The 27,614-nt window shown below is 50.6% G+C and overlaps 1 protein-coding gene across 3 annotated transcripts in view; it reads right to left on the reverse strand.

Moving 5' to 3' along the window:
* The window catches only part of FAM120A (family with sequence similarity 120 member A), a 110,580-nt gene that overhangs the window by 45,373 nt on the left and 37,593 nt on the right, over positions 1–27,614 (reverse strand). For all 3 annotated transcript variants that reach the window (XM_058566077.1, XM_058566076.1, XM_058566078.1), the window contains exons 4-7: positions 18,702–18,830; positions 17,834–17,930; positions 5,537–5,634; positions 5,013–5,293 (exon numbers count right to left, since the gene is read on the reverse strand). In XM_058566077.1, the coding sequence (XP_058422060.1) occupies positions 5,013–5,293; positions 5,537–5,634; positions 17,834–17,930; positions 18,702–18,830 (605 nt within the window). The remainder of the gene's footprint in view (positions 1–5,012; positions 5,294–5,536; positions 5,635–17,833; positions 17,931–18,701; positions 18,831–27,614) is intronic.

Raw genomic sequence — 27,614 nt, forward strand, 5'->3', positions numbered from 1 at the left:
CAGGTTCAGTTCCGAGGCACAGACATACACCACTCGGCGGCAGCCATGCTGTGGCGGCAACTCACATACAAAATAGAGGAAGATGGGCACAGATGTTAGCTCCGGGCAAATCTTCCTCAGCAAAAAAAAAAAAAAAAAAGTCAGTAATAACACACAAAAACATTGAAGCAATATTCAGTGCACATGCACATATTTACATTTATAAACTATAACATTATACGAATCAGATCACATACTTAGAAAAGTATATTAAATATAAAAAAGGAAAAAAGGCAAGTTGCTGTCCCTAAGATAAGCTCCGATTATTGTAAAAACCATATGGTAGTGTACACACAAAAAATAAGGTGTTTTAATATTCATCAATCTTTTGAAAACAGTTATATCTCTAGAGGTGGGATCGGGGGGATTTCCTATACTGTACTCTCTAATGTTTGAATTCTATAACTCTGTATTGAGATGGTAATTAGAAAAAAAATACAAAACAAAGAACTAAAAACTTCAAATTAGCAACCTCAGATTTGATCAAAATTCTAAAAGCCAATGAATCTATGAAAATAATGTAAAATAAATACCTCCACAAGGATTCAACCAGAACAGGATTACAAGGATTTGGCAAAAGCCAGGAAAGAAGAGAAGAAAAACAAGAACACTGCCTTAGTTTTTTTTAAATTTTAACCAAGAATAGAAGTATATGCTGATACACTATAAGTAAAGGAATAGGAGAAAAGATTATTTAGTTAGAAAGCAGCACATTCCTTTCTTAATTTGCTTCGAAATAACAGTCAGGGGTCTGGAATACTGCACAGGCACCAGCCTGGTCCCCCGACACACACGGTGCCACAGCAGGGGCGGAAGGCCGTTCTGCAGGAGTGAAGGGAGACGTCGTGAGGAGACTCAGTGCAGCTTCCGAGGTGTGTCCATGTCGCTCACCCCAGTCCTGGGGGGACATCCGATCACCACAGCTATGCACGGGGGCCTCTCGCAGCCCCAGACTCCTCATCTAGCATGGACATCCATTCCAGCCATGCATGGGGAAGACACCTGAACACTCCCAGCTAAAGAGGCTGAAACACCGGATATGGGATTCAAAAGGGATGGTAAAGGGGGTGGATAAAAGATAGGGCCTACGGAGAACACGCATGTATGTATACACACACAGAGAGAGACATGTGTGTACATGCATGTGTATATACATGTGTACATGCATACATACACCGTGCACATGTACATACACACATGCATGCCCCATATATGCGTGCGCTCCGTAGGCCCTATGTACACGTGTACATACACCATGCACGCGCTTATGTGCACACATGTATGTACATGCATCATGTGTGCGTGCAAACGTAGAAACATACAGTGTGTGCATACATATGGACATGCATACAACATGTGTGCATCATATGTACGTGCATCACACACACACATACAGCATACGCGCACACACACAGTGAAGGTGCCACCATCCGAGCCCGAGGACCAGCCCAGAGGCACAGTCACCCGGCCGTGGTCTGTGCAGCTGCTCCTCCACAGCGTGCCTCAGCAGGCACTTCCTTTCACGTCAGAACACTCTCTGGGGGTCTCCATGGGATTCCCTGTAAGGAAGGGCCTCACTGCCAGCATTTGGGGGGCACAGGCACACAGACACACACGTCTTTTGCTCTGGAATGCCCACTACCCCACCTGTGCACAAGAATGGTGAGACCCTCCCGGGAGGACCCACAGCTATGGGACGCGGCAACCACAAACACCAGGCACCTGCCAGGACTTGACCCATTTCCTGCTGAACCTCATCTTTAGAACAAGTGTCTGCCAATCCCACAGGCTAAGAAAAGGTGCCCTGTCACAGTTTATGCTGCATTCTTCTATCTTCAGTGAGGGTGAGCAGCATCCTTGGTATGCTCACTGACCACTGCCTTTCCTCTGTGAACTGCACGTCTACATTCTCTGCCATTTGAAACACCCCTTAATTTGTAGGACGCTTTGGGGGGTTAACTCCCTTTTACTCCAGGGAAGTTAACAGCTCCCCTCACCCATCAGCACCACCCTCTGATTTCTGTTGGGCAGGCGCAGTCATGCATTTCGTGGACTCTCCCACATTCTGGTACCATCTACCGGCACCTGGGATATAGGGTGGGGGGAGTGCAGCGCCTGAGGGGCTCGCACAGCAAAGGGCCATGGGGACTCGGGAGGGGCACACCCAGCCACAGCCGGTGGCAGGCCTCCCCCTCTGCTGCTGGACAAGGCAACGTCTCAGGGTAGAGCCACCACGAGCATGTCCACAGTCAGCCTGCCGGAGCTGTTAGGACTGGAGGCGCTCGACTTCAACGGTGCAGTAACTCCCCAGCTAAACGGCCCCGCCACCCAGACACCTGTCCACCCCGAGGACAAGCAGCACCCAGATCCCAGCAAACTCACTTCCAAAGAAACCTTGGGATCCTTCCAGCCCCAGGGCCATTCTAAGCCAGCGCTGTGGAGGTTTCACGCTGTGCTTACAATAGCCTAGACTCTACACCATCTGGCCTCCACCTCGTGTGGCCTCCTGCAGGTCAGGCCACCTCAACCTCCCTTCTTCCACCCCACACACAGTCGGCTCCGTCCTGGCTCTCCCCATTCTGTCAAAGCCCAAATCTTGCCTCTCGGGACGCGCTCCCGTCTCATCTCTCTTCGTCTGGTGTTTTCTTTGCATGCTCACTGCTTGGGTTTGCCTGTTCACCTCTCACAGACACCCCACACCACGCCATGTCTGTGCTGCCCGCCACCACGCCCACTGGTAGATAGCAAGTGCCCAAGTGTGGCTTGGCTGAATGAATGATGATTTCTTCCCCTCAAGACCATGCTGAGAGCACCGGGTAGGTGCAGGGGTCCCAACCCAAGTCCAAACCACAGTAAACGAGTCCTGACTTACTGCTCCTACCGAGTTTTGAACCAGGAGAGCGCTCTTCTGTCCTGTGCAAGGCCTCAAGTGCACGCACACAACACACTCAGCAGGCCCTCCTGCCCTGAACATCGTGAACGCCATCTCGGCATCCTGCCACAGGCAGGGGACGCCTGTAGTCAGGGCTGACCCAGGCCCTTGCTGCCTGGTCCACGACCCTGAAGCCTCAGGCACAAGCTCCCGTCCCCCTTCTCCCCCTCAGTTTCTTCTCTCTTAGCTGCTGCAACAAAGGGGGAAGCAGAGTCAAGCGGAGCCGCACGACTCCACCGTCTCTGGACTCCAGGTCGTGGACGTGCTCCACCTGCTTCACCACTTCACACCACAAGGAGGACGCCATGCCCACACCAGCCCCACAGGAGGAGTGCGCCTTCCAGAGGTTCCTCCAGAAAACGAGTGAGAACGCCAAAGCCAGGGCACAGACAGTGAGCACCACAGAGCGCAGAGGCTGGAGCGGCGACCAGAAACAGAGAAGGTCCAGGGAAGGTGACACCAACCAGAACCTTTGGCAACAGGGCAGCGCTGAAGACCACACGAGGAGGGCTCTCAAGGCCGACTCGCCTCCTCACAGGGCAGCTTGCCAAATTAGGCGGGCAGCTCCCGAGGAACAGGGTGCCCCAGACCTCCACGGGCCAGGGCTCTGCTGGCTCCCACGGGTGTCGCCAGCACGTACGTCTGCCTGTGTCGCATTTCTGCCTGTGTTTCAGAGTCTAGAAAGAACGCTTCTTACTGAGACGAACCTGTACCATTCAGATCCCTTGGTCGTGCTGACAGGAGTCAGTTTTTAAAAGAAAACTCCCAGGGCCTTAGAGCGGAAGGGCTTCTGAGACACCTACCAGCTGTTCTCAGACTGCCGTGTGCAGCACAGTCCCCGGGCGCTCATTCACATACACAGATTCCTGAGCCCCACCCAGAGATTCTCAGTCAGTACGTCTTAAACACATTATCTTTACAGACGGTTAATTTAAAAGTCTGAATGCTGAATTTCCACTTCTCACTTCACTTCAGCATTTTAGGATTGCACATACAGTGAGTAAGCCTTTACGCACTTGATGCTTCTCTGCTCCACGGTGCAATTCCCAGATTGTAGCAAACTCCTTGGTGACTGCCGCCCGAGGTCAGCAGACGTTAGTGCCCATTTTACAGATGGAGAAAAGAGGACAAAAGAGGAAAGCTCCCCGGAGTCGGGTGACACTCTCAGTAAGAACCCACAGGAAGACGGGACACTGTCTCAGGTTTCCTACAGTAGAACAGCTGCAGCACTAACCAGCCCTGGGCATCCACCCACCCCATGAACCAGAGTTCAAACCCACAAAGAGGAGACGCAGACACAGAGAAAGGCTGCCTTTCTTCTTTTTTCTGAATCAGGTTTCTTAGAAACATAAGGTTATTTAAGGGGAGGAGGAGGATTGTACATTTAAGACCTTCTTGATCAGATTCTAACAATCTGTATGTTTCAAAATTCATTTACTTGGGGACACAAGTTGTTTAAAATGCTCCTCCACACGGAGAATTCCAGCCTTGGTCTGTCTGGCAGATTTCTATGGTTTTGGTTGGGTGAACAGTGTTATTTAGCCCTATGAGCTGTTGAGATGCGACTCAAGCAATGAACTCGGGAGGAGAGAAAGTTCAGAGTTCCCACTGACCCAGGGGCCACAGAGCTGAAAGCCACAGGCGTCTACCTGGAATTGCTTCCCGGGGACAGGACGGGGTCACAGCCCGAGAGAAGAGTTAGGGCATCTCGCCAGATCGCACACACATTTGGTGGTCACACAAACCAATTTTCCTAGAACTGCCCCCGCAGAGGAGCGGCCTGAGACCACGGCTGGCACAGCACAGATGCTGAACCCTGGACACCCTGAGGAGACAGTAGCCTCCTCCTTCCTCCACGTCCAAGGAGCCTGGGTCTGAGAGCAGAGTGACTGTCACCTACCTGCAACCAACTGCATCTCTGAGCACAACTCTGGGCGCCACGGCGGCTGGCGGGAGGCGGCTCCCCAGGGACTAGAGCTACCTAACGAGCCTCGTGGCCACTACAGTTCTGGGAGGCGCCAACACCATGCAGACCACTCACTTTGCAGCTCCTCCACTGCCTTCGTCATTGTCTGAAGATGACGACGTGGAAGAAGCAGGAAAGTATGCCGAGTCCACGTGGTTGGGACTGCCACTCGGGGCTGGGTTGATCGGGGAGGACCGTTCATACAGTGGAGTATGCTTTCCTTCGTGAGGAATGTTACTGTAGCTGTTCTGCTCAGTCAGATTCTTCCCGCTCGTTTCCAGGGTGAGGGCCGGCTCAGTGAGGCTGTAGGGGTGTGGACCCTGACCCGGGGCGCCTGGGCCGGGCACCTGTGGGGTCTGAAACAGAGGGCACAGGTCACGCACATACACACGCTGCCCACAGGCCCAGCGCCCATGAGCACTGCCCGATCTTGGCAAAGTTCTAATTCGTCAAACCCTGGCACCCGCGCCACATATCAATGCAAGAGCTTAGGACGTTATCTGAGTGTTCGCTGAGATGTGACACTTATGCTCAAGGCAGCTGTCCCCACCCAGGCCGGGCAGACCAGCTGCAAAAGGAAAGGGATGGGAAGGCCTTACCACGGGCTTGGCTTGCAGAGAGGTCTGTGGAATGTTGAGCATCTGTGGGGGCACGTACGGTGGCAGCATCCCAGGCATTCCAAACGGACTGGGTCTGGCTGTGTGGTCCAAGCAGAAAGAGAACAATGACACGACCATGAGCAGAGGACACCTCCCCAGGATACTGTGGTGCTGGCCCCCGTCTCCATTTGCCTTGTGCCTCTGCAGGTGCCAACACACCATGGGGCCCCTCCTCAGAAACCCTTAGAAATTCATGTTCACATTAAAAACACTGGACTTTATGATGACCAAGTCTATACACTGGGGCTGGGATTTTAACTTTCAAGAATTTTCAGTTAACTTTTGAGTGTGTTTCTGCTCTTGTTCGTTTCCTCGAGTGCCTCTAACTTAACAGGTGTTCCTGTTCACTGGGTCTCTGTCCACTGCTGACAGAGCCCGAGGCCCTGTAACACTGTGGGCACTAACAGAACTAGACAGGGACAGAGAACTTCCCCTCCCTTTTGAAGCAAAAGAACATTCCTATTTAAACCACTTTACACCTAAAATTGGGTTCTTAGCTACTAGCAAGCTTTTAAATATAAAAAGTGAACTGTGGTAGTCGCTGCCTATACTTTTGGTTTGCTTTTCATTTTTAACGAGACCATGATCAGGTCCCACACTGCAGCACGCACGACAGGTGGGTCATCTGAGACTCTGCTCTCCCAGGAGGTGACTGAACTGGTTGACGCACGCTGGCGTTGGCTCTCCACCATCCTGTGAAGCTGAGAACGGAAGCCACGAGAAGTTGCTGCAAACACATCAGGACTGGGTCCTCATCAGCTTTCAGACGTGGCAGAGCAGTCACCCGCCAGCCTGGCCACCTCCACCCCCATGACCTTGGTCTCCTTGTCGGTCTGAGGAGAGGCGGGGCCGGGGAGAAGTCGGCCAGCATGAGCAAAGCGAGCGGGCAATGCCCGCAGACAGGCGAGGATGGGGACTAGTGTGGCCTGATGTCAAAGACACTCCAAAATACCAGGAATTATTTACTAATGCCATAAACACAGGGAGGAGACAATCAGGTGCGGCACGGCGTGCCTGCAAGGTCAGGCTGTGAGGACAGGCCTGAGGTACCGTGAGACCCAGTGTCCTTACAACTCAGACTGCGGGGACACTGTGAGAAAACCCGACAAACCCCACTGGAGGCCTCGTAGATACACGGTCTTGTCTTCTGGTGTCTTCTAAAAACAGAACAAAACCAAGCCTCGAGACAACTGAGGGCCAACATCTTGTACCAGGAAGAGCGTCTCTCCAATGCCGGAATCTGAGTAACACCAGGCGGGAAACACACACGCCACTAACTCATACCCGACCGACTCACCTAGGTAAATAAACACATTTAATCTGACTAAAAATAATAATAAATCAAGTGCCCAAACCTCTCTCGCCTTCTCTGAAAGAAAACTCCCACTGACGCCTGACCGGCCCCTGAGCCAATCCAGTCCTGGTGGAGCCTGGAGCACATGCCCCATCCCGGCCACACGGACACTGCAGGCGCCGAGGCTCGGGCCATTGCTCACCTCTTCCCACCACACAAGACTCACAAGCCTCGGAAGCCACAATCCGCAGAAATTCTCTCACCAAGTTCCCGCCTCAAGCTCAGAAACACCCTAGGCCTCTGATCCAGCTCACACAGCAAGAAAGCTTGGCCCAGCTTCCACTCTCTACCCTGCAGACACGACAGTGGGAACGTGGCTGGGAACAGTGAGGCCGACATTTGTGCACACAGGGTCAGCAGCGCGTGTACACACACGCACACACACGTTCACCACACACATGCACACACATACACACACATGCACACACACACATTCACCACACATATACACACATGCACGTGCACATACACACAAGGAGACATTCCTGATCAAACAGTAAGTCCACAAGATCTGAACCTCTGAGGGTGAGATACAAGATGCTGTCACTGTTCAAGTCCCTTCTCAGGTGATTCTGAACCGCAGCCAGATCTTGGGCCAAAGAATGTTATGAAATCCATTTAAACTCTAACACTGTCACTTAAATCACTCTAAGAGTCTAGTTCACAGCCTCTCACGGCTGACCTCCCACACTGGACGTCTGAGAACACGAAAGGCTGCCTCGCCAACCCTCCAGCAGCACCATTTCAGGGAAGATGGGCATTCTTGCTTCACTCTATTTCTGGACATTATATGCTAGAAACTTCCTGAAAAGCACACTTTCCTTAAAAACAAAAACCAACTATACTGTAACTTAAATGCAAAGATTTCCAAGGAAAGAACGTTTTGTAAAATCATGTTGCAATCACTGATCACAAATAAACCTGAGAATCCACAGAGCTGGTCACTGTTCTACCATACCATAGTCCAGGAAGTGAATTAACTTGTCTGTACTTCTCTGGACACTGCAGAAAGGCCTGAGAAGCCAGGGCCTGCCTCTGTGTCCTGCACACCTCCCTGTCGATCCGTTCTTGTGCTGAGGCCCTTGTGCAGCTGGGCAGAGCCACTGTCTGTCTTCTGTGTGACAAGGACGTCTTTCTCAGAAGTGACACTGGCTCATGGAGTGGAGACTAACACCACCAGTTGCTCATTCTCTTCCTCCCACAAACTGAAAGAGGTGGGCTTTTGTTAGGAAAGTACGCAAACTAAAGACAGACGACAGGAGAAAAAAGTGGAAAAAAGTGTTTAATTACTATATGAAAAACACTTTCATAATTTAAAAAATATTTTGTAACTATTAAGGACTTCTTTGAGAATAGAGAGCAGAGCAGCCCCCGCAGCCGTGCACCCCGGAGACAAGGCACCGTCCAGGGGCTTGCTCCTCAAACTACTTACTCGGCCTGTGTGAAGCTGTCCAGCTTTTCTCTGAATTACAATAAGACAGATTCAAAAAGGAATGGTGCTAACCAAGAAGCTCTCCTGAGAACTCATCTGCCCTACCCCAGCCTCTAGCCCTGGCCCAACCTAACAAATATTCACCTACTCCTGGGCATATTACGGTGGAGAAGTTACATTACAAATAGATTTCTTTAATTCTGTAATGTAGCTGGATGCCAATGCATGATTTTTAAGTGTCACACAAAAAATACCACTTTGAAACTTCAGATTCAAATTAAGTCAATATATTCCCTAACACCAACACTAGTTGTCAATACTTACAAAAAAAACAAAGCAAAATTTCCCGACTACATTAACCATGTTGAAATGGATGTACTTACTCAATGCCAATACTCTATAGAAACTACGGCACCAAGTTATGAAGGAGAATTTTGTGTAATTTGTTTCCATCCTCTCCCAGATGAATAGCTTCTGGAAGGCAGAGTGGGCAGGGGCACAGCGGGAACCGACAGGAGACTGGCCTCTGGAGTCCGGCAGGCCGGTGGAGTCATCCGATTTGAGAAGACTGAGCCTTGTCTGTTTCTGGTGAGCACGAACCCCTGCAGCTCGGAGCTGGGGCAACTGATGCCGGCGCCACGGTGCCACCAGGCCCAACGGGACGAGCTCGAGGCCACCGTCCAGGAGGGAAGCCCTCGGAGAGAAGGCTGAGTACGGGGCCAAGAAGAGCAAGGTCATGAATGAAGCAAGTGGGCATATCAAAGGATTACGAATGAAGGGGACACACTTGTCTAGGGAAGCCCGCTTCAAGTCGATGTAACAGAGAACTTTCTAGAACTGGCTAGAGCGGCTCCACACGGCAAGGCTGCTCTCCTGACTGCTTGACTGTGAGTACAGGAACATGCCGCGGCCAGGAGGCAGCTGCTGCTTCTACAGCCTCCCTTGCTGCCCAAACCTCTTCTGTCCCCGAGTCTGGAGAACATGCGTGTGCACCTCCAAGGGTGCAGCACCGCTCAAATCCACTTGGTGCCCCAGCCTGGAGAGCGAGAGTCTCAAATTCAACCTAATGTACTCAGCTCCTGGGTTCACTTAACCTGAGCTTGAGTTGTAGGCGTTAAATAGCAAAGAACACTAGTGTCTGCACCAACTGAGGGAAGCTCAAGAAAGCAGAGAAGGAACACGTAACTCTCCTTCGGCACCCACATGGTCGTACACCCACGATCAAACAAGACAAGTCGCCTTCCATCCACCTGTGGATGTCAGAACACACCCTTAAAGACAACGCTGATGGCCTCACTCGGGGCCCCCAGTGCACTGAGCTGGCGGTCCTCCCATCACCAACACCAAGAAGCCACCAGACCTGTCGACGAGCTGTGTCCCTCTCAAGTGGACACACCTTACCGTCTTGTAAACCACACAGCAGCTGAAACGAGGGCGGATTCTCACTTCTTCCAAGATGACTAATTTTCAGATTTTTAAAAAAACAAGCTTTCAAAAAGCCACAAGACCAGACAGTCTCTAACACCTCATACCACATCAACTAAAACAAACTCTCGAAAGCCTGAATGCAAGGTCACAGAGCAGTGGAGAAGACCCACCGTCTGCCTGGGAACCGAGGGGAAAGGAGAAGTAAGAACCGGTGGACCTCCTGTGCAACACGGGAACACCTCCGCCTCCCTGCAGATCCGTTCAGTCGGACCCGGGGCGGTCACACCTACGCCAGGTGTATCAGCTTCACAGAGACGACAGCGGAAGAACACAGACACGTCTCAAAAAAGGCAAGTGCAGAATGACATGCACAATACGGCATTTAAGTAAAAGTCAAAACTCTACTATTTATTATTCCATACATATGAGGTAAGAAAATATGAAGACCTGTCTGAGGGGGGAGCCACGACGTTTGGAAAAGCCCAGTGTGTGTTGTTAAGGAGAGAAAGAGGTGAAGCACACACCGTCACTGGTTAGACCTGTTCACAACACACCGCTGCGCATGATCTGTCCTCTGCATACTGCTGCTACATTTAAAGCTTTTCATCATAAAACTGAAGCAAAAACCTTGGAAAGAGTTGGTTTAGTAAGCAAAGCTATAAGACTGAATATTACATAAATTTTAAAAGAATGCCAAACTTCAAAACCTTACTAGTGAAGCGTCACAACAGTACAGTACTGAATACCTGGTGACGATAACCGCAAACAGCGACCATGAGGAGAGCAAACACCGAAACACTCAGGTGAGGCCACGGGGCCAGTGAAGGAGGTCAGAGCGCATCCCCCGTGGACACGAGACAGGCTCTGCGCACACTCAGGCCAACCCGGGGAGGGATGGGGAGCCTCAGAGCCGCACAGCTGGGTGGGAGCAGGGCCAGCTACCGTGCCCCATGCACGTCGGTCCCACCACGGATCCCTCGGCCGGTGCAGCCAGCCCTCAGGGCAGGAGGCCTCTGCTGGCCCTGCACGGGGAGCCCAGCTGCAGGCGAGGCGGCAGGTGACAATGTCCTGAGAGCTGCGGAGCAGCGCAGACAGCACCGGTTCTCACTCCGCCCGCCGCCCCGGACATCTGCATACACGCCACTGCCCTCTGCCCCGGGCAGGTCGCACTGCGGGTTCTGCACGACCACTGCAGCCTCTTCTCACCAGCTGAGGATGCCCTGCAGGCGCCGCGTCCTCCTTCAGACTACGTCCTCACGTCCAGGGGTGACGTCTCCAGACCGTCCCCTCATGTGCCAGGATATGTGTTGCTGGGCGGTAGAGCTGGACTTTCAGAAAGACAGTTAACACAGCCCAGAAAGCCCAGCAGCGGTCAACGGGTCAGCTGGCGAGGGAACCCCCCTTCTCAGTCACCAGAGAGTGGTGCCTGCCAGCAAAGCCACAGCCCGGAACAAGAGCCACCGACCGGCCCTCGTTTCTCCCTCCCATTTGCGCAGGTACTTTCTGAGCCCTGATCCCAAGGGTCCAGCTACAGAGTCCTAATCTTCCACTTAATACTCAGGCATTTGTGTCCTCTCGTACGTGCGTGGGTCACCGGTGCTCAGCATCAAGGTCTGTCATTCAGCATTTTGTGGATGCGGATACTCTGACCCAGTCTGGTAGAATGGGGCCAGCCTTGGGGGCCTGTTAGGACGCAGGCTGATGCAGCCTCCTGACCAGGCCAGCCCATCCAGACGAAACACCGTGGGGCCCTCTGCCAGCACCCAGGCAGTCGCGATGGCCGGAGGTCCTCCCTTTGTGGTCACTGCATAGCCTGTTCCTTGCTTAGCAGCGACAGCTCCTACTCCAAAGGTCCTCTCTGCACAACTGTTTCTCCTGCACGTGCAGTCCTGCCACCCTGCAGGCTCCCTTGGTCACCCCCAGAACTCCCACTTCTGGGTTCCAAGGGACCGGGGGCCACTATCACCTCCCACCTTCCATCCGCCCTCGCCCCCCACAGCTTTCATCACCCCAGTAACAGTGTAAGCTTGTTGCATCCTCCCTCCCACTTCAAACCCCCCTTTTGGGGAAGCGATGGAGGAAGATCTGGCGGATGGGGCCAGCCACCCACCCGCCCTCTTCCCTGTCCTTGAGCACAGAAGCAGCTGTGTAGCTGACTGTCTCTCCTGGGAGGGCTTACACCCCACTGAGGACCACACTGCCACGCACACCTGTGAGGCTGGAGCTGTGAGGGCCACGGGGGCCTCCTCCTCACCTCTGCCGACAACTGTTCTCGCCAGAACGACCCCTCCTCTGGCTGCACACAGCTCTCTGCACGTGCCCCGCCTTGCTCCCAGCTCCCCTCCTCTCCTTGCCCGAGGAGCCCCTCTCAAGACCTCTCCACAGAGCGTGCCCTCCAAAGAAAACCTCGCCAGGGAAGCCCGTCTACCTCCCCAGCTCCGTTAGCACCCAGCACAGACACAGACACAGTAAAGAGCAGCAAGAGGACCATTAACATGAAATTCAGGAAGGCTGCTGGGGGCGGGCACGTGACGGGGGAGGGCTCCAGTACTAGGAAGGGTCCAGGGATGTTTGTTTCATTTACTGTACGAATACATTGTATGTATGATAGCTTCAAAATAATTTAAGTTTTTACAATGAAATATCCTTCAATGAGCTTTCATACTCCTAAGAGTAAGTCCAAAATCTCTGGCCATGCATGGCCACTGGGTGCCAGCCTGACAAGCATCACTGGACCATCCTTCCCTGCCCTGTGCTCCAACCACATTCTCCTGTTCCTTCCATACCCTGTCCTCTCACCTCAGGACCTTTGCACATATTGTCTCCTCTGCATATATACTTCCTATCATGACCTTGCTAAATTTCTAGTTTACCTTCAAACCCCACCCTAAATATTAATTCAATCAAGCAGAAATGGCCTCTGATTTAATCAAGTGTTGGTTTAATCGGGTTGGTCTTCCTCGACCTTCTTATTCACATTCCCATATAATTCCTCATCTCGCTCGTCCACAAGGGCAAGAATGACATGAGTCCTGTCGACCACACCGTCCAGCACCCAGCACAGTGTCTGACACGGACACAACACAGCAAAGAGCTCACGTACTCTTTTTTTCAAACTAACAGACTATTTTTTTGAGTTATTTTAGTTTAAAGAAAACTTAAGCAGAAAGCATACACCTTGCACTAGGGTGGTACATCTGTTACAACTGATGGTCCAATATTGATACACTGTCATTAAAAGCTAAAGTCCAGGGGCCGGCCCAGTGGCTTAGTGGTTAAGTGCTCGCGCTCCGCTACTGGCGGCCTGGGTTGGGATCCCAGGCGCGCACCAACACACTGCTTCTCGGGCCATGCTGAGACCGTGTCCCACATACAGCAACTAGAAGGACGTGCAGCTATGACATACAACTATCTACTGGGGCTTTGAGGGGAAAAAAAAAAAAGGAGGAGGATTGGCAATAGATGCTAGCTCAGAGCCGGTCTTCCTCAGCAAAAAGAGGATTAGTATGGATGTTAGCTCAGGGCTGATCTTCCTCACAAAAAAAAAAAAGGTAAAGTCCAAAGTTCACATTAGGGTTCATTCTCAGTGCTGTACCTTCTACAGGTTTGGACAAACCTGTAGATGTGTATCTACCATTATAATATCATACGGAGGAGTTTCACTGCCCCAAAAAATCCTCTGTGCTCCCCCTGTTCATCCCTCCCCACCCTCAACCCCCTGGCCACCGCTGATCTTTTTACTGTCCCCCCAGTTTTGCCTTTTCCAGAATGTCACAGTTGGAATCATGCAGTATGTAGCCTTTCAGACTGGCTTCTTTCACTTAGTGATGTGCATTCAAGGTTCCTCCATGTCTTTTCATGGCTCAATAGCCCATTTCTTTCTAGTGCTGAGTAATACTCCATTGTCTGGATGGACCACAGTTTTATTTATCCATTCACCTACTGAAGGACAACATCTTAGTTACTTCCAAGTTTTGGCAATTATGAATAAAGCTGCTACAAATATGCTTGTGCAGATTTTTGTGTGGATGTAAGTTTTAAATGTATTTGGGTAAACACCAAGGAGCATAATGGCTAGATCATAAGGTCAGAGTATGTTTATTTTTGTAAGAAACCACCGAACTGTCCTCCACAGTGGCTGCACCACTTTGCATTCCCACCAGCCATGAGTGAGAGTTCCTGTTGCTCCACAGCCTCGCCAGCATTTGGTGGTGTCAGTGTTCAGATTTTGGCCATTCTCAGAGGTATGTAGTGGAAGCCCATCTCCTTTTCACTGAGAAGGGCCGGGAAGACACACTGGGCCTTGGTTTTGCTTGCGTGGCTTTTTACAAACACCCAAGGATTAGCTCGTGGCTACAGAGTCTACATCCACGGATGTGTGTGGGCCTCTGGCATGTCTGCGTTATTCGTCATTTTTTAAGTTCTGCCAAAGATTCTGAAGCACAGCAGGGTTTGAGAACTACTGGCTCAACCAGGGAGCCAAACATTGCTGACAACAAAATTCTGACTGTCTCACTTGTGCTTCCGTGCAGACTGCAGGTTCTCTGGTGAGATACGGTGGACGTGAAGTGCCGTGATGGAAAGGACAAAGCCACAATCATCTCTAGATCCCCAGTGCCCAACAGTGTTTCTGACAGCATAAATGCTTAAAAAATAATACCAATCTCACTGGTAAACTCATTTAAAAAATCTACCTAGGAACAGATCATTTCTGGGAGTCCACAGGGCAAAGACAGTATGGACCAGAACACATCTTCTCACACTCCGCAGAGCAGGCCTCCCAGCACCGCGGGGCAAGGGGACAGGGAGCGTGTGCACTTCCTGCTGTGGACGCCACACCACCGACGACTGTGTGCAGACCTGAGGGTCCACTCAACGCCACAGAGGACACAGGCTCAGAAGGAAAGGCACAAGACACAGCAGTCGCTCCTCGATGCCAGGCCACGTGGGCCCGGCCAGGAAGGTTTTCCTTTTGAAAACACAGATTCTTGAGGCCCATTAAGACCTGGATCCATGAGGCAGTTCTCGGGTAGATGCTAAAATCCCAGCAGGTTGAGACACCTCTGGTTAGAGGCAACACTTCCCGTTTTATTCCCAACAGCCACTCTGAGTTTCTAGTGTGTGTTGTTAAAATTTCTTCAAAACTGTACACATGTTCCAATTTCTAAAATGATTAATGCGGTCAGGTTCTAATGAACAAGAAAGCTATGTTCCAACACCGGTCGTTCAAAATCCTGAATGTCTTTTCCTGTACAATAACAGAATGGACTCTGGGTGGAAAAGATCACTTGTGACCGACCCACTACTCATAAGAACATTCTCATGGAAACTACCTCGGGATCTAACTCGGGATGCCAAGAAAGGCTTCTCCGACTCCACCCTGCTTCTTCTAGACTCCATTTCCATTCCAGTCATCGCTCTCTGCTTGGTTCCACAGTGGGACTCTAACAGCACATACCGGCAAACCAATGAGGGCTGTCTCCAGATTACTTGTTTCTTTACACTTATCAGAAAAAAACAACAAAAATGATTTTTACATGAACCCATTTCTGCTGGCTCCCAATTGTGTGACCTGAAATAAACCTTCCCTTGAGATCCCGCCCTAGCCCCTCCCAGATCTCATCCAACGTTCCACACACGTGCCTCCTGAACTCTATACCCAGCTCCCTGCTGCAACCGTGCGGCTGCCTGCCAGTCCCTGCTGCACACTCAGAGTCCTGCAGCAGGCAGAGGCATCAGGAAACGCTTCACAGAAGATTTACAGGTAGTTATCGCCTACACGCACCTGCCTGAAACCATCACTCCAAACACCAATTCCTGACCACTTACACCTTCTCCACAAACCACTGAGGAGGGGAAGTGAAATCTAAGAGTCGACTTCATTTATTAAATACTCACTTGCAACGTGGTTTGATGATTTAATAAAAACATGGAAGCACTTTATAGAACACTACATATTTTTAAGAAGCTCAAACTTAAACCTAATTTAAAACTTATCTTGCCTTCTCAAAACATCTTCAAAATTATCATCAGCTCAGCTCAATGCCAAATGTTAAGTCAAGTGTCTTTCTCTATCCTTTTTCTCCTATTTTCCTCCTCTTCAATAAATGTTCTAGGCCCAAGTACACCATAATGACTGTTTAAACTACAGTTGTCACACAAGAACCAGAAAGCCTCTAGAGATGCCCAAGGTGCCAGTCGTCCCTCTGTGAACTCCCTTCAGGCTTTCTGACGACTCATTTTAACGTTACTCGTTCACTGCCTTTCCCCATCCTTCAACAAGAACAACCGTGACAGTGTCTGCCATGTAACAAGCATTCATGGAAGCACTCTACACATACTTCTCTTTTAATTTTCATGGAAGTATCCCATTTTAATAAAACAGGAAATCTGAGGCCGGAGGCGAAGGAATTTGGATGTCCACCCCGGGTGTCAGCAGCAGCTCTCGCCTGTCTCCACAGCATCTCCTGACGTCCCCTGTCCAGGAGTAAAACCCAGACACCGTGATCTGTCCCTTTCATGTCCCACCTTAACTGAGGTGACATGTGACAACGAATCTCCCTCCTTCAACACGGCCGCCCCTCTTTCCAAGAGTAAGCCTAAATCACATCCAGTCATTTCACTCTCCTGATTCAACAACTTCTCACGGATGAAGTCATTCAGTCAGATATTTGCCCGTGGGGGTACGAGAGAGGTGGCAGGTGAGGTCCTGGCTCCCCCAGACCCGACGTTCCTGGGAGTGGGAGGGGGGTGTGAGGAACTATGCAGGAAATTAAAATGAGGTGACAGGACAGGATGGCCTGGTAGCTGAAGTAGCGCAGCTAGCCAAGAAAGGCCCCAGACAAGTGACAGTGAAGGCTGGGTCTCAGAAACAGGAATACAGGAAGTCAGGGGGAGAGGGCTCGAGGCCCACAGCCGGGGCACAGGCCCCACAGTAGGAGCTAGCGTGGCACATTCCAGGCAGGAAAGAATCCAGGGCCTAGAGAGTGACCGTGGGGGCAGCAGGTGTGGAGCCAGGAGTTTGTTCCAAGCGTGTGGGGTGGCACGGGCCAACTGACATTTTAAACACAGCTCTGGCTGTGGGAGGAAGATGAATGGGGGGGCAAGGGCAGCAGCAGAGCAAGTGCCCGGCCCGTCAGGAGCCACAATGGGGGCTGGGCCAGCAGAAGAAATGACCTGCAGCCTCCGCCCACCCTCCTTGATCACGTTGCGTCAGGACCATCCAGACTCACCAGTCTGTCACCCACCGACAGACAGCCACCAAGAGCCATCGCATACCTTTGATCTCCGTGCCCCACACCCACAGCAGCACTGTGCTTGAATAAGCAAATGAATGAATGCTCCCACGTAAAGGCACTGTTAGGGACACGCTCACCCCAGGATTAACCTCCTGAAACCAGTAAAAAGTCCAGTTCCTCTGAAGTCTCAGGAACACGTCTTCCTCCATTACATGAAGCAAACACGACCGAAACCACAGCCAGCAGCACCGTTTCTCACTGCTTTCCTGCTCTCGACCCTAAGAGAGGCCATCTGGCTCGGAAGGAGGCTGGAACTCAAGGCGAGTGCTGCACAACCTCCCAGGGGACAGTCACTACCAAGCAGGCTTTAGGTCAACAGCTTATAATTGTTTTTATTCCCCAATTCCAAATCTGAGTTAAATCTGGTCTTTGGCAAAAAAGGCAACAAAAGAGGAGACGCGCACAGCATGTGCAAAGGCATCTGTGGAAGCGGAGGGTCTTCTCTGTCCTTGGTGCACTGCTCTTGGGGACACGGGATTTCAGCATCATGCCCCCGCCAGCCTTGGTCCCCAGGCCTGCTCTCCTCGACTCTCGTGAGGCTCTAAGCTCCTCAGCACCATCAGAGATTACTACCGAGTCTGCCCACAAGGTTTGGCTATACTTATTTGTATAACTGCAGAAATCTACTTTCAAAAGAATAAACCTAAAAGGTCATCTGGTGACTGTTAAAATCTCTTTGGTCAGTGCGTGGTCAGCATCCATCACCGGGGCTCTGATTTACTTACCTAAGTAATGTGGTGGGTGAAACGCCATAGGCTTACTAGTCGCTGAATAATATCCAATTGCTCTCTTAAATCGAATAACTTTGTCATCTGTTCTAGACTGAAATAAACACAAGAAAATCTTTGTCAATTAGTATGCCACTGGTCACATGTATTAACATATTTTTATAATTTAGCACATGTATCATAACCTGTAGCCTTTCAAGCTAGATAAGAGTTTAGAATGACATTAAAATCTTCAAGGAAAATCAACACACTATTATTGAAGAAACAAGTCGAACACAAATTCTCTCAGAGCCACGAAGTTCACACAGAATCTGCCGCGGCAGTCAGGAGACCTGGGTTCTGGGAGCGGCCCGACCGCTCTGCTCCCCCTTGGCCAGGGCCTGGCGCCGCCAGGAGAGGTGAACTTTCCATCTCCAGCAAGGGAGGCAGCGGTTTCAGCTCTTCAGAGAGGAGACAGGAAGTCACACAAACCTCAGTCTTCTACTAACCCTGACCCACTGGCATTCTTTACTTCCAAAAAAGGAAGGAGATGCTGACCATCCCCGGAAGGGACAGACAGGTCAGGGTCACAATCCCATTCAACCCGCTTGATACATCTGTCGTCTCAGTGGAAACGCCGTCCAGTGACGATGGAGAATCCAGGCGCATTCTCCACCATCAGTGGAGACCTGACGACTCGTCCACCTCCACAGCTCCTCTGTGCAGGTCGGCGGGAAGCTGGAGGAGTGAGGTGAGGTCCAGCCCCACAGGCCGGCACGGAGGCCTGACAGCTGGGCCAGCGCTCCTGGACACCCCCCGCCAGCATGTGCTTTCAAGCCCCTTCCAAACCCGGCCTGTACCGCCGTGCAGAGCGTCGCCTTTCTACCTGAGAATGCTGGAAAACATCTTTCGCTATGGCATCCAAGTCTGAGGTGTCCTGGATGTTGCGGACATAGTCGGCCACGGCCTTGATCACCACGTCGCATGGTGGCAAGACCAGCTGGTGGGCCCGGACCTGAGAAAACAAGCGCACGTCAACACGCTAATTCCACACACAGGCCCAGGAACTCCAGGTGTATGTCCTTCCAGGGGCCTAATTATTACCCATCTGTGAGCTCTCGGCCCCAAGACTTTGCCGTCTGAGGTCCAAGACCCGGATCTCCCTTTCAGTTGATGAATACAACTCAGCTGCTTCGACCCGGCTGGGTCACAGAGCTTTCCACTACTTCTGAGATGTCCGCCTCACCACCAAGTCCGAGCCCGGGGCCCTGAGCCCCGCCCATCACAGTGAGACAGCTCCGAGAGAGGCCCAGGCCACAGACACTGCCTTTCTCTCAAGGCCAGCCACCAGGAGGCTGTGTGGGATGAACGCATCCCCAGGTGCCCGAGTCCACTGCAGAAAGCCAAGGTCGGCTCTGAACAGGAGGAAAACAGCATCCAGGATGCTAAGGAACGTGTCTGGTGAAAGACACATGGAATAAAGTGTAGACACATTTTACTGTCCCAGAATAGTTGATACCAGGAAAAACTAAGTATACAGATTTTTAAAAAAAAACGTTTTGAAATTTCTCACAAAAACAAAAAAATACACAGAAAAAAGATACCTTAATTTAATACAATTTATGCTATAATGATAGCTATGCCCTTGTTCTTAGAAACAAAGACGTATCAGCTACTAACTTTGTCTCCAGCAATTAAAAAAAATTGAATGATCACATGAAATGCCATCTTTATTTCCTATTTAGTCACGAAGATCATAAAGATTAAAAAGAGGGCAAAACCATCAAAGGCCTTGTGCCTCCAGAACCGTGCACTCCTGCCCACACACGTGTGAGCATGGCTGTCACACGGCAGTCAGCTGACCTCAGACCAAGCCTGTGGCCCTGGGTGACTCCCATGGCCCCATGTCATCACAGGTCCTCTCATGGGGAAAGGGGGCAGAGGAGCTGGTTTCAGAGACGAGGTGGTGAAGGACAAGCCCGGCCACTGCTGGCTCTGACGATGGAGGAAGGGCCACAGGCAGCAGCACCTCCAGAAGGAATGTAGCCCTGCTGACAACTTGATTTTAGCCCAGGGACACCCATTTTGGACTTGTGACCTCTAGAACTGTAAGATAATAAATTTGTGTTGTTTTACGATCCAAAAGTAAATAATAAATAAATAAATAAAGGGGGGAAAAAAGAAAGAAACAAAACAAGGAATTAGAAGAACCCAGCCTAAGCTGACAGAATGGAAGAAACCTCAGGAAAACAGACATTTACACTTTCACGCAAATTTTCAGATGCACAAGAAAACATTCAATTTCCTTTTAAAAAAGCAATAGTTTTTTTTGAAACAATGTGCCCCGAGCTTGAGCAGCTGTCATCAGTGTCTGCTGAGGGTAAATACCATCATGATCTCCAGAGGACGACGAAACATCTGTGGAGGCAGATGACAAGAACATTCCTAGAAACCCAAACCCCTCGGAAAAAGGAAAAACGACGGACACACACGTCTCCATGGTGAGGAGTCCTGCAGCCGGAGTCCCAGCCGGTCTGGGAGAAATGGGAGTCCATCCACCCTGCCTTCTGGGGTGTTCAGTCCCACAGCAGGGCAGGGAGGAGGGCCGGCTGGCGGCAGCCCAGAAGCGGGGAGTCAGGACAGAAATCCTGAGCTCCCCTCCGGGAGCACACACCACTGGGACGGGGAGCATGCGCGCTGGCCGGCAGGCTCCAGTGCCCGGACAACCTCCTCTCTGAGCCTCGACAGCCTGTCTCTAACTACAGTTTGGGGCTAGTTGGGCACCCACGTCCCTTGGCACTCTAAAAGTCTGGGATCACCACATTATGTTGCGTACAATACTGGAAAAGCTGGCCGTGTGGAAGGATTTGATATACAGAACAGAAGAATGACAATTAACAGGGTGATGGGGCCCGCCCTGTCGCGCAAGCGGTTAAGTGCGCGTGCTCCGCTGCGGTGGCCCAGGGTTTGCCAGTTCGGATCCCGGGTGCGCACCCGTGCACCGCTTGTCGAGCCACGCTGTGGCGGCCTCCCATTTAAAGTAGAGGAAGATGGGCATGGATGTTAGCCCAGGGCCAGTCTTCCTCAACAAAAAAAAAAAAAAGAGGAGGATTGGTAGATGTTAGCTCAGGGCCAATCTTCCTCACAAAAAAAAAAGAAAAAAAAAAAAAAAAAACACGGTGAGAACAGAATTTACTGGATAGAAAAATGGCCAAAACAGGAAAAGGGCTTTCCTCCAGGGGTGTGCAGGCCGTCTCTCCCAGGGGTGCGCACGCTGACCCTGGGGCGCCACAGACGACAGAGCAGCCACCTACCACCGCGACCGCCTTGATGAAAATGAGACTTGGTCACTTTTGTTCCTATGGATACTCTTGTCTTCGCTACCCATCCCCCACAACACTGCAGCTCAAAGATCCTTGAAGCGAACAGATCCTGTAATTAAAGGGCCCCTAAATCTTCTGAGTGGCTAATTAAGACCACCATAAGCCCATGCGCTTTGTAATTTCCCAGGGCCCGGACTCCTTCCTCACCCCGCCAGCCCTCGCCCTCCCGTTTCTTTCGGAACTCAGCCTCCTAAAGCCAACTCAGAGTGAGCCCCAAGCCTCCCTCGTCCTCAGGGCAGAATCTGGCGGGCAACACCGCATCTCAGGGCCTGCTGACCTGGCAATTTAGGAAACTTTTGACACTCCTGACAGCTTGCACTTTGTACTTTCTTTAAAAACCTTGCCACAATGTGTAGATGGGGGAAATCACGCATTCCTACTGGTTGGGAAACTGAGTGCCAACAGACCCAATTAAATAGAGAAAAGAAGAAATCTCTGAGAATCCTGGCCACCTTAGTCATGACTACATGTATCTACACACACACGGATATACACACCACAGACAGAGTATTTATCTACACACCCTCAACTGGGAAAAAACGCTTCAAGACTTGTTGACCCATAAAAAGTGCCAGCGCCTTATGTTGCTACATCTTCCCACAGACGCTCTGAATAGCATCTGCTCATCCCACTGCAGTGTCACGACCCAGGAGAGCTAGTCATCCGTCCTCGGCTGTTCCCAGGAGAGCTACAGTTGTCCGTCCTCGGCTGTTCCCAGGAGAACTACAGTCATCTGTCCTCGGCTGTTCACGAGAACAACATTAACACTCAGATCCAATAAATGACGTGCTCGCTGCTTAGAGACATGCTTCAAAATACTGTACCGAAGTCCCATTTCTCCTCCTTTTTTCTTTTCTTTGAGCAGTTTTGTTTTTATTTTAGCTTCAAAGTTTAATGTTAGGAAAAAACAAAAGTCAAATAAATTATAACACATGGAAATTAAAGTTGGAAACATACATACTTTCTATCTCCAAGGTCGAAAGTAAATTCTGTTTAATTAAAAAGCAAATGTTTATCAGCAATTGCTTTTTTTATGGCGCTTTGTAGCAAGTTTGGTAATTGTTAGTTACTTGCTTTACAAGTAAAGAAACAAAAATTTGAAGCTGGAAAGGACCTCCAAGAGATTGTGTATAGCTCACCCCTCTGCCTCCAGGCAGGATAATTAAATAACAGATAGATCCTATTTGTGCGGAAACTCATGATCATTGCCTCTACACAAAACACCCTCTTATGTGACAGATTTTCCCTTTCAGAATCCTCTTTCCCCCAGTCTCCTATTTCCTACAGAGCACTGTGTGCTGCCGCCTCCTCTAGGCGGTGGGCAGGCAGGAATGACCGGCCTGGCCCCCGCTGCCCTGCCCGCCTCGCCAGCTTTCCCTCTGACCTTCAGAATCCTGAGCCAGCAGGTGCCCCTTCCACCACCCACGATGATCTCCTGTGCCTTTGCCACCCTCAACAGCCTCTAGTTTGTATTTTCCTCTGAACCCCATCAGGAGCCCTGGGGCTGGGTCAGGGGCACCTGGCCTGCCCCCGACACCCAGGTGGTGCAGCCTCGCCGAGGCTCCAGGCAGTGAGCCACCCAGGGCCAACCTCCTCAACAGGCAGCAGGTAGGGCCCATGCATCCACGGGGCCAGCGCTGCAGGTGGAGGTGAAGCGGGGTGGCATGAGCTCACAGGGGTGCGACAAAGCCCAAGGCAGCCAGAGCCACACAGCCGCTCAGAGACCCCCATGGGCAGTCCTCACTGCGGACGCTGCAGCCACCACAGACAGCACCAGTCTCTGACGTCAGCCCCTGATGTCCCTCCACTAGTCTAACAATTCAAGGGCTGCAACGTGGGAGCTAAGAAACAACTACATTATAAGAACATCCGAAACCCAAAAAAACAAATCACTCCCACACTCCTAAAAGCAAAATAATGAAGGGCCCCTGCTAAAGAAGCAATTTTTATTCAGTTTTCTAGTATTTCACTACTTATAATTCTGTAGTCTCATCTTGGTTATATTTTAAAAATCAAACATTTTTCTACAGCTGTGGATTCACTGAAACAGTGTAGCATGGTTGCCATATTCTCCTCCACCTGTTAGATTAAACCCATCATGGCACAGCAGCAAAGCATTCAGTTAACATCCAAGACTGTCCTCCAGGTGATATGTTGATTAAACACTCTTCCAAAGCTCTCTAAAATGTACCAGTAGGAAGGATAATTTGACAGGGTCTTAACGTTCACATGATGGAAATAAAATGCTCTTAATGAAACGGCAGGGCCCTTGTCAGAGCAGACGCTCACTCCCCTGGTACATGTCTCGTGGGTCTGCACTTGCACAGCACGTGCTGTTACAGGAGGAAACGCGTCCAGCAGACTTGGTGGCTTATTATACAGACTTAGAGGAGAATCCAGACACTGCACTGTTGATATATCATACCTTAACATATTGTATTAAAGACTTGTGAAATTTTGTTTTATTCAGTTATTTCCTTCATTAAGGAAATAACACTGTACTATGTTTTATTTTTGTGTAGACCCTGTTCCAATTCTAAGTGGTCTCAAAACCCCATTCAGAACACTTTTTGTTTTTTTGTGGAAGATTAGCCCAGAGCTAACATCTGTTGCCAATCCTCCTCTTTTCTGCTGAGGAAGATTGGCCGTGGGCTAACATCGTGCCCATCTTCCTCTACTTTATATGGGACGCCACCAGAGCATGGCTTGACAAGCGGTGCGTGGGTCTACGCCAGGGATCTGAACCTGCAAATCCCAGGCCACCAAAGCAGAGCGCACTGAATTTAACCGCTACACCACTGGGCCAGCCCCACACTTTTTGTTTTTTAAGACAAAGAAAGTGAACATTTTCCAAATCTATAGATGTTATATTTTTGTGTCAGATGACATTTTTCCTCCCTTCTAAGGAATGGATATTCTGATTCAAATTTTTCTTCACTTCAGTTCTTTTTTTCCTTTAAACCTCATACCTGTGTGCAGACCAGAGCCTGAACCTGTCCTCACCGTTCCGTGCCTGATCACCCCATGAACAGTGACCAGCAAGTATGTCTGTGTTGCATCTTTACGAAAAGAACATTAGCATGAGGTCTGCCACACAATTTAGCTGAACATGTTTATATACATACACCAGTTTCTTAATGCAAAAAGTTGGCAAAAAGCGCCACAGTTGTCTAATGCTTTGTCCTATCGTCTAAAGACTAACTGCTTGATATGAAGTTATGAACAAAAGGCAATACGTACCACTTTTACACCCATTATTGGGACAACAATAAAGATAGCTCGGAACCGAGAGCATAAATCACAGCCACTCTTCGGTCTTCCACACACTGGTTATCTGTAGTGCATCTGGCCTGACCTCTAGAATCCACTCTCAGTCCCTACGGGATTCATACATTAATTGAACATACTGTGCAAAACGAGGATTCTGAGGCTGCTGGTGCCGTGCTTCCAAACGATCTCTTGGTGGCTCATTTAAACGCAAGTGATATAAACACAAGTTTCACATAAGATCACTGTGGATCCACTTCACTGCCACTTGGAAAACAGCAAAGTGCAATGATTATAAATACTTCGAATCTTGGCAATTTCAGGGAAGGAAACTAGGAAGCTGATTTGGTCAATATTCACTCGTTGGTAAGGCGCTGCGCCAGAAGGCAGGAAGATGGAGCAGTCCCTGGCATCCTGACTTCAAGAGACTTCAGAGGCTCACATTTTTGTGGGGGACAGAATGCTGACCAGGCTGCAACAGGGCCCCTCGGAGGACGCCGGGGAGGAAGGACGCGGCCGGCAGAAGGGGGAGGAGGCTTCCCCATGGTGCAGTCTCGGAGCTGTGCCAGGGGCTCCGAGGTCTGTCCCAGTGAGCCCTCCAGCTCCTGCATCACGGACACACCCCAGGCCCAGAGCATCCACAGCAGTTAGGAGGAAAACATCTCAGTACCACAACTGCTAGGTAACCACCAAGGGCCACGCCTGCAAGAGTCCTGAGAGTCATGATGCGTATTGATGCCTCATACGCAGTTGTCTACTGAAGATACACGGTTGTCTGAATAAAGCTACGAAAAGGCTGCTAAAGTGCAATTAACCACCAACAATGCTCAATGTGCTCATAGCTCTGCAAGTGGAAACAGCTGGGCAGACACACTGACATACTTAGTGGACTTTAATTTAAGTGTTTAAAGTATTAGAATTGAAAAAAGAAGAGCTCTCATCACACTTCCCAAGCAAGGGGTCCCAGCAGGCCAGGCCCCAACGGACGGGTGGGCACTGGGACCCCTGTGGGGGCATCCTGGGTGGTGGTCCTCTCCTGGGGAGGGCTGTTGTTTCCCTAGGATTTAGGAGCTACGTGCCAGGCGTCACTTCATTTGATCCTCACAGACACTGTGGGGTGCACTCTGCATGTCCCCACCTGACAAAGGAGCTCACTGAGGCTCCTGGGGGGCCCCCATCCACATCCGTAGGCCACACGCTTGGCTGCTACTCTCCCGTCTTATCTTCTAAATTATGCCTCTTTTAGCGTTGAAGTGTCCTTTTCCATGAAATGATGGTGGGTGGTGAGTTCCTTTTTCTTCTAATATTCTTATTTAGAACAACTAAAAGTTGGCAATACTACAGCAGTCCTCCCAACTTTTTTTTTAACAGATCCATGAAACCGAAACCCCTGCTGTCAATGAAGAAGCCATGGAAAGACTGTCAACAGGGAGGTATGAGGTCAGACCCCAGTGTGCGACATGTGCAGGACAGGTGTGAGGGCAGAGGGCCGCAAGCGGGACCCCATACGGCTCCTGCACAAACCCAACCAGCAACAGCTCCGGTGGCTGGGCAGGAGAGGACAAGCGAGTTGGGAGAGGTCAGACCAGAGGCTGGGAGAGGAAGTATCACAGAGAATTCCCAGCTTCTACCCTGGATGATGGCAGGGACAGTGGTGTCACAGGCTGGGAAACAAAATACATCTTTAGAAAAGAGGATGACCTTTCTAAGTTGGAAAGGTCAAATCTGGGGCACAAGTGGAGCATCCAAGTGAAGACGGCTTCGAGGACAGTAGGGTTCACCCAGATTCAGGAAAAGGGTCTCCCTGGGAGAAGCACACTGGAGAGTCATCAACACAGAGATGGTGGTTGAGCGCTCGAGAGCAGATGAGACATGCCAGAGGGAAAGGGAGAACTGTAGCAAGGTAGATGGACCCTAGGGAAGGCACACGCAACCGGGGAGCTGAGTCACACGAGAGTCTCGGAAAGGGTGTGGCCAAGAGGAATCCAGAACCACGCGGGGCTCTGGGAAGCAAGGCAGGGCTCCGGGGCTGAAGAGAGCAGGATGGCTGACAGTGTTAACTGCCCCAAGGAGGCTGAGGCCACTCAGCAAATGGTTTACGGAGTCACCAGCGGCCTTGGACAAAGGCTCACTATGGAGGCCCGAATTCAAGTTAGGGGTAAGCTGCTGGGGCCGCTAGGGGAGGCCACCCTGGGAGATTCATGGATGAGAAGGGAGCTAGGAGAACGGGAAAGGCTGGATCCCATTTACAAGCAGAGGGCCAAGAGAGGGGCCGCTACTCAGAAGGAAAGGGGCCGACAAGACAGGGTACGCAGGGGCTCCCCACGTGGATTCATGACAACGGCTCAAGCATGTCAGGGTAGTCTCATCTCACGCTGGAAAAAGGACAGGAAACGGGCATGCAAGAAGGAGAATGCAGCCTGGAGCGAGAAGTGAGGAAGCTCTCACTCACCTCGGATAACGCAGCTGTAAGAGAAAGAGCGTGAAACTGGAGGGGTCTGGAAGAGAGCGAGGAATGTTTAAGACAGACCTTAAGGAGAGTAAAAGGATTAACTGCTGACACCGATAGCCTGGTTCAAGTCAGAGACCATAATTTTGTAAGTCAGTTTTAGTGAGATATTTTACGTGCAGTAAAATCTGTCAATTTTAAGCATGCGGTTCACTGACAACTGCATACATTAGTGTGCATTAGAGCTCCGACATCTGCATACATTAGTGTGACCACCACGCCATGAAATACGGTTCCATCACCCCAAGGCTTCCCCTGTGCCCTTCCAGCCCGGCCCCCCAGGCACCGCTGTTCTGCTTCCTGTCATGATAGCTGTGCCTTCTCCAGGGCGTCACACACAGCAATCCTAGATTTTTCCTTTGTTTCTCAGATTCACATATGGCAAGAGGAGAAGTCTGCTCCTCTCGCCACTATCACGATCTCACTGTACAGCAGCCCCCAGCTTCTTCACCCGTTCACCAACCGACACACGTGTGGCTCGGATAGTCTGAAGCTACAATGAACAAAGCTGAGGACACTCGAGTTCACGTCTGGGTGTGAACACGATTTCACATCTCGTGGGTAAACGTCTAGGAGTGGGATTGCTGGGTTAGATGGCAGGTGTATGTTTAACTCTGTCAGAAACTTCCAGACTGTTTTC

The sequence above is a fragment of the Diceros bicornis genome, chromosome 22 (genome assembly GCF_020826845.1).
Source record: "Diceros bicornis minor isolate mBicDic1 chromosome 22, mDicBic1.mat.cur, whole genome shotgun sequence".
Taxonomy (NCBI): domain Eukaryota; kingdom Metazoa; phylum Chordata; class Mammalia; order Perissodactyla; family Rhinocerotidae; genus Diceros; species Diceros bicornis.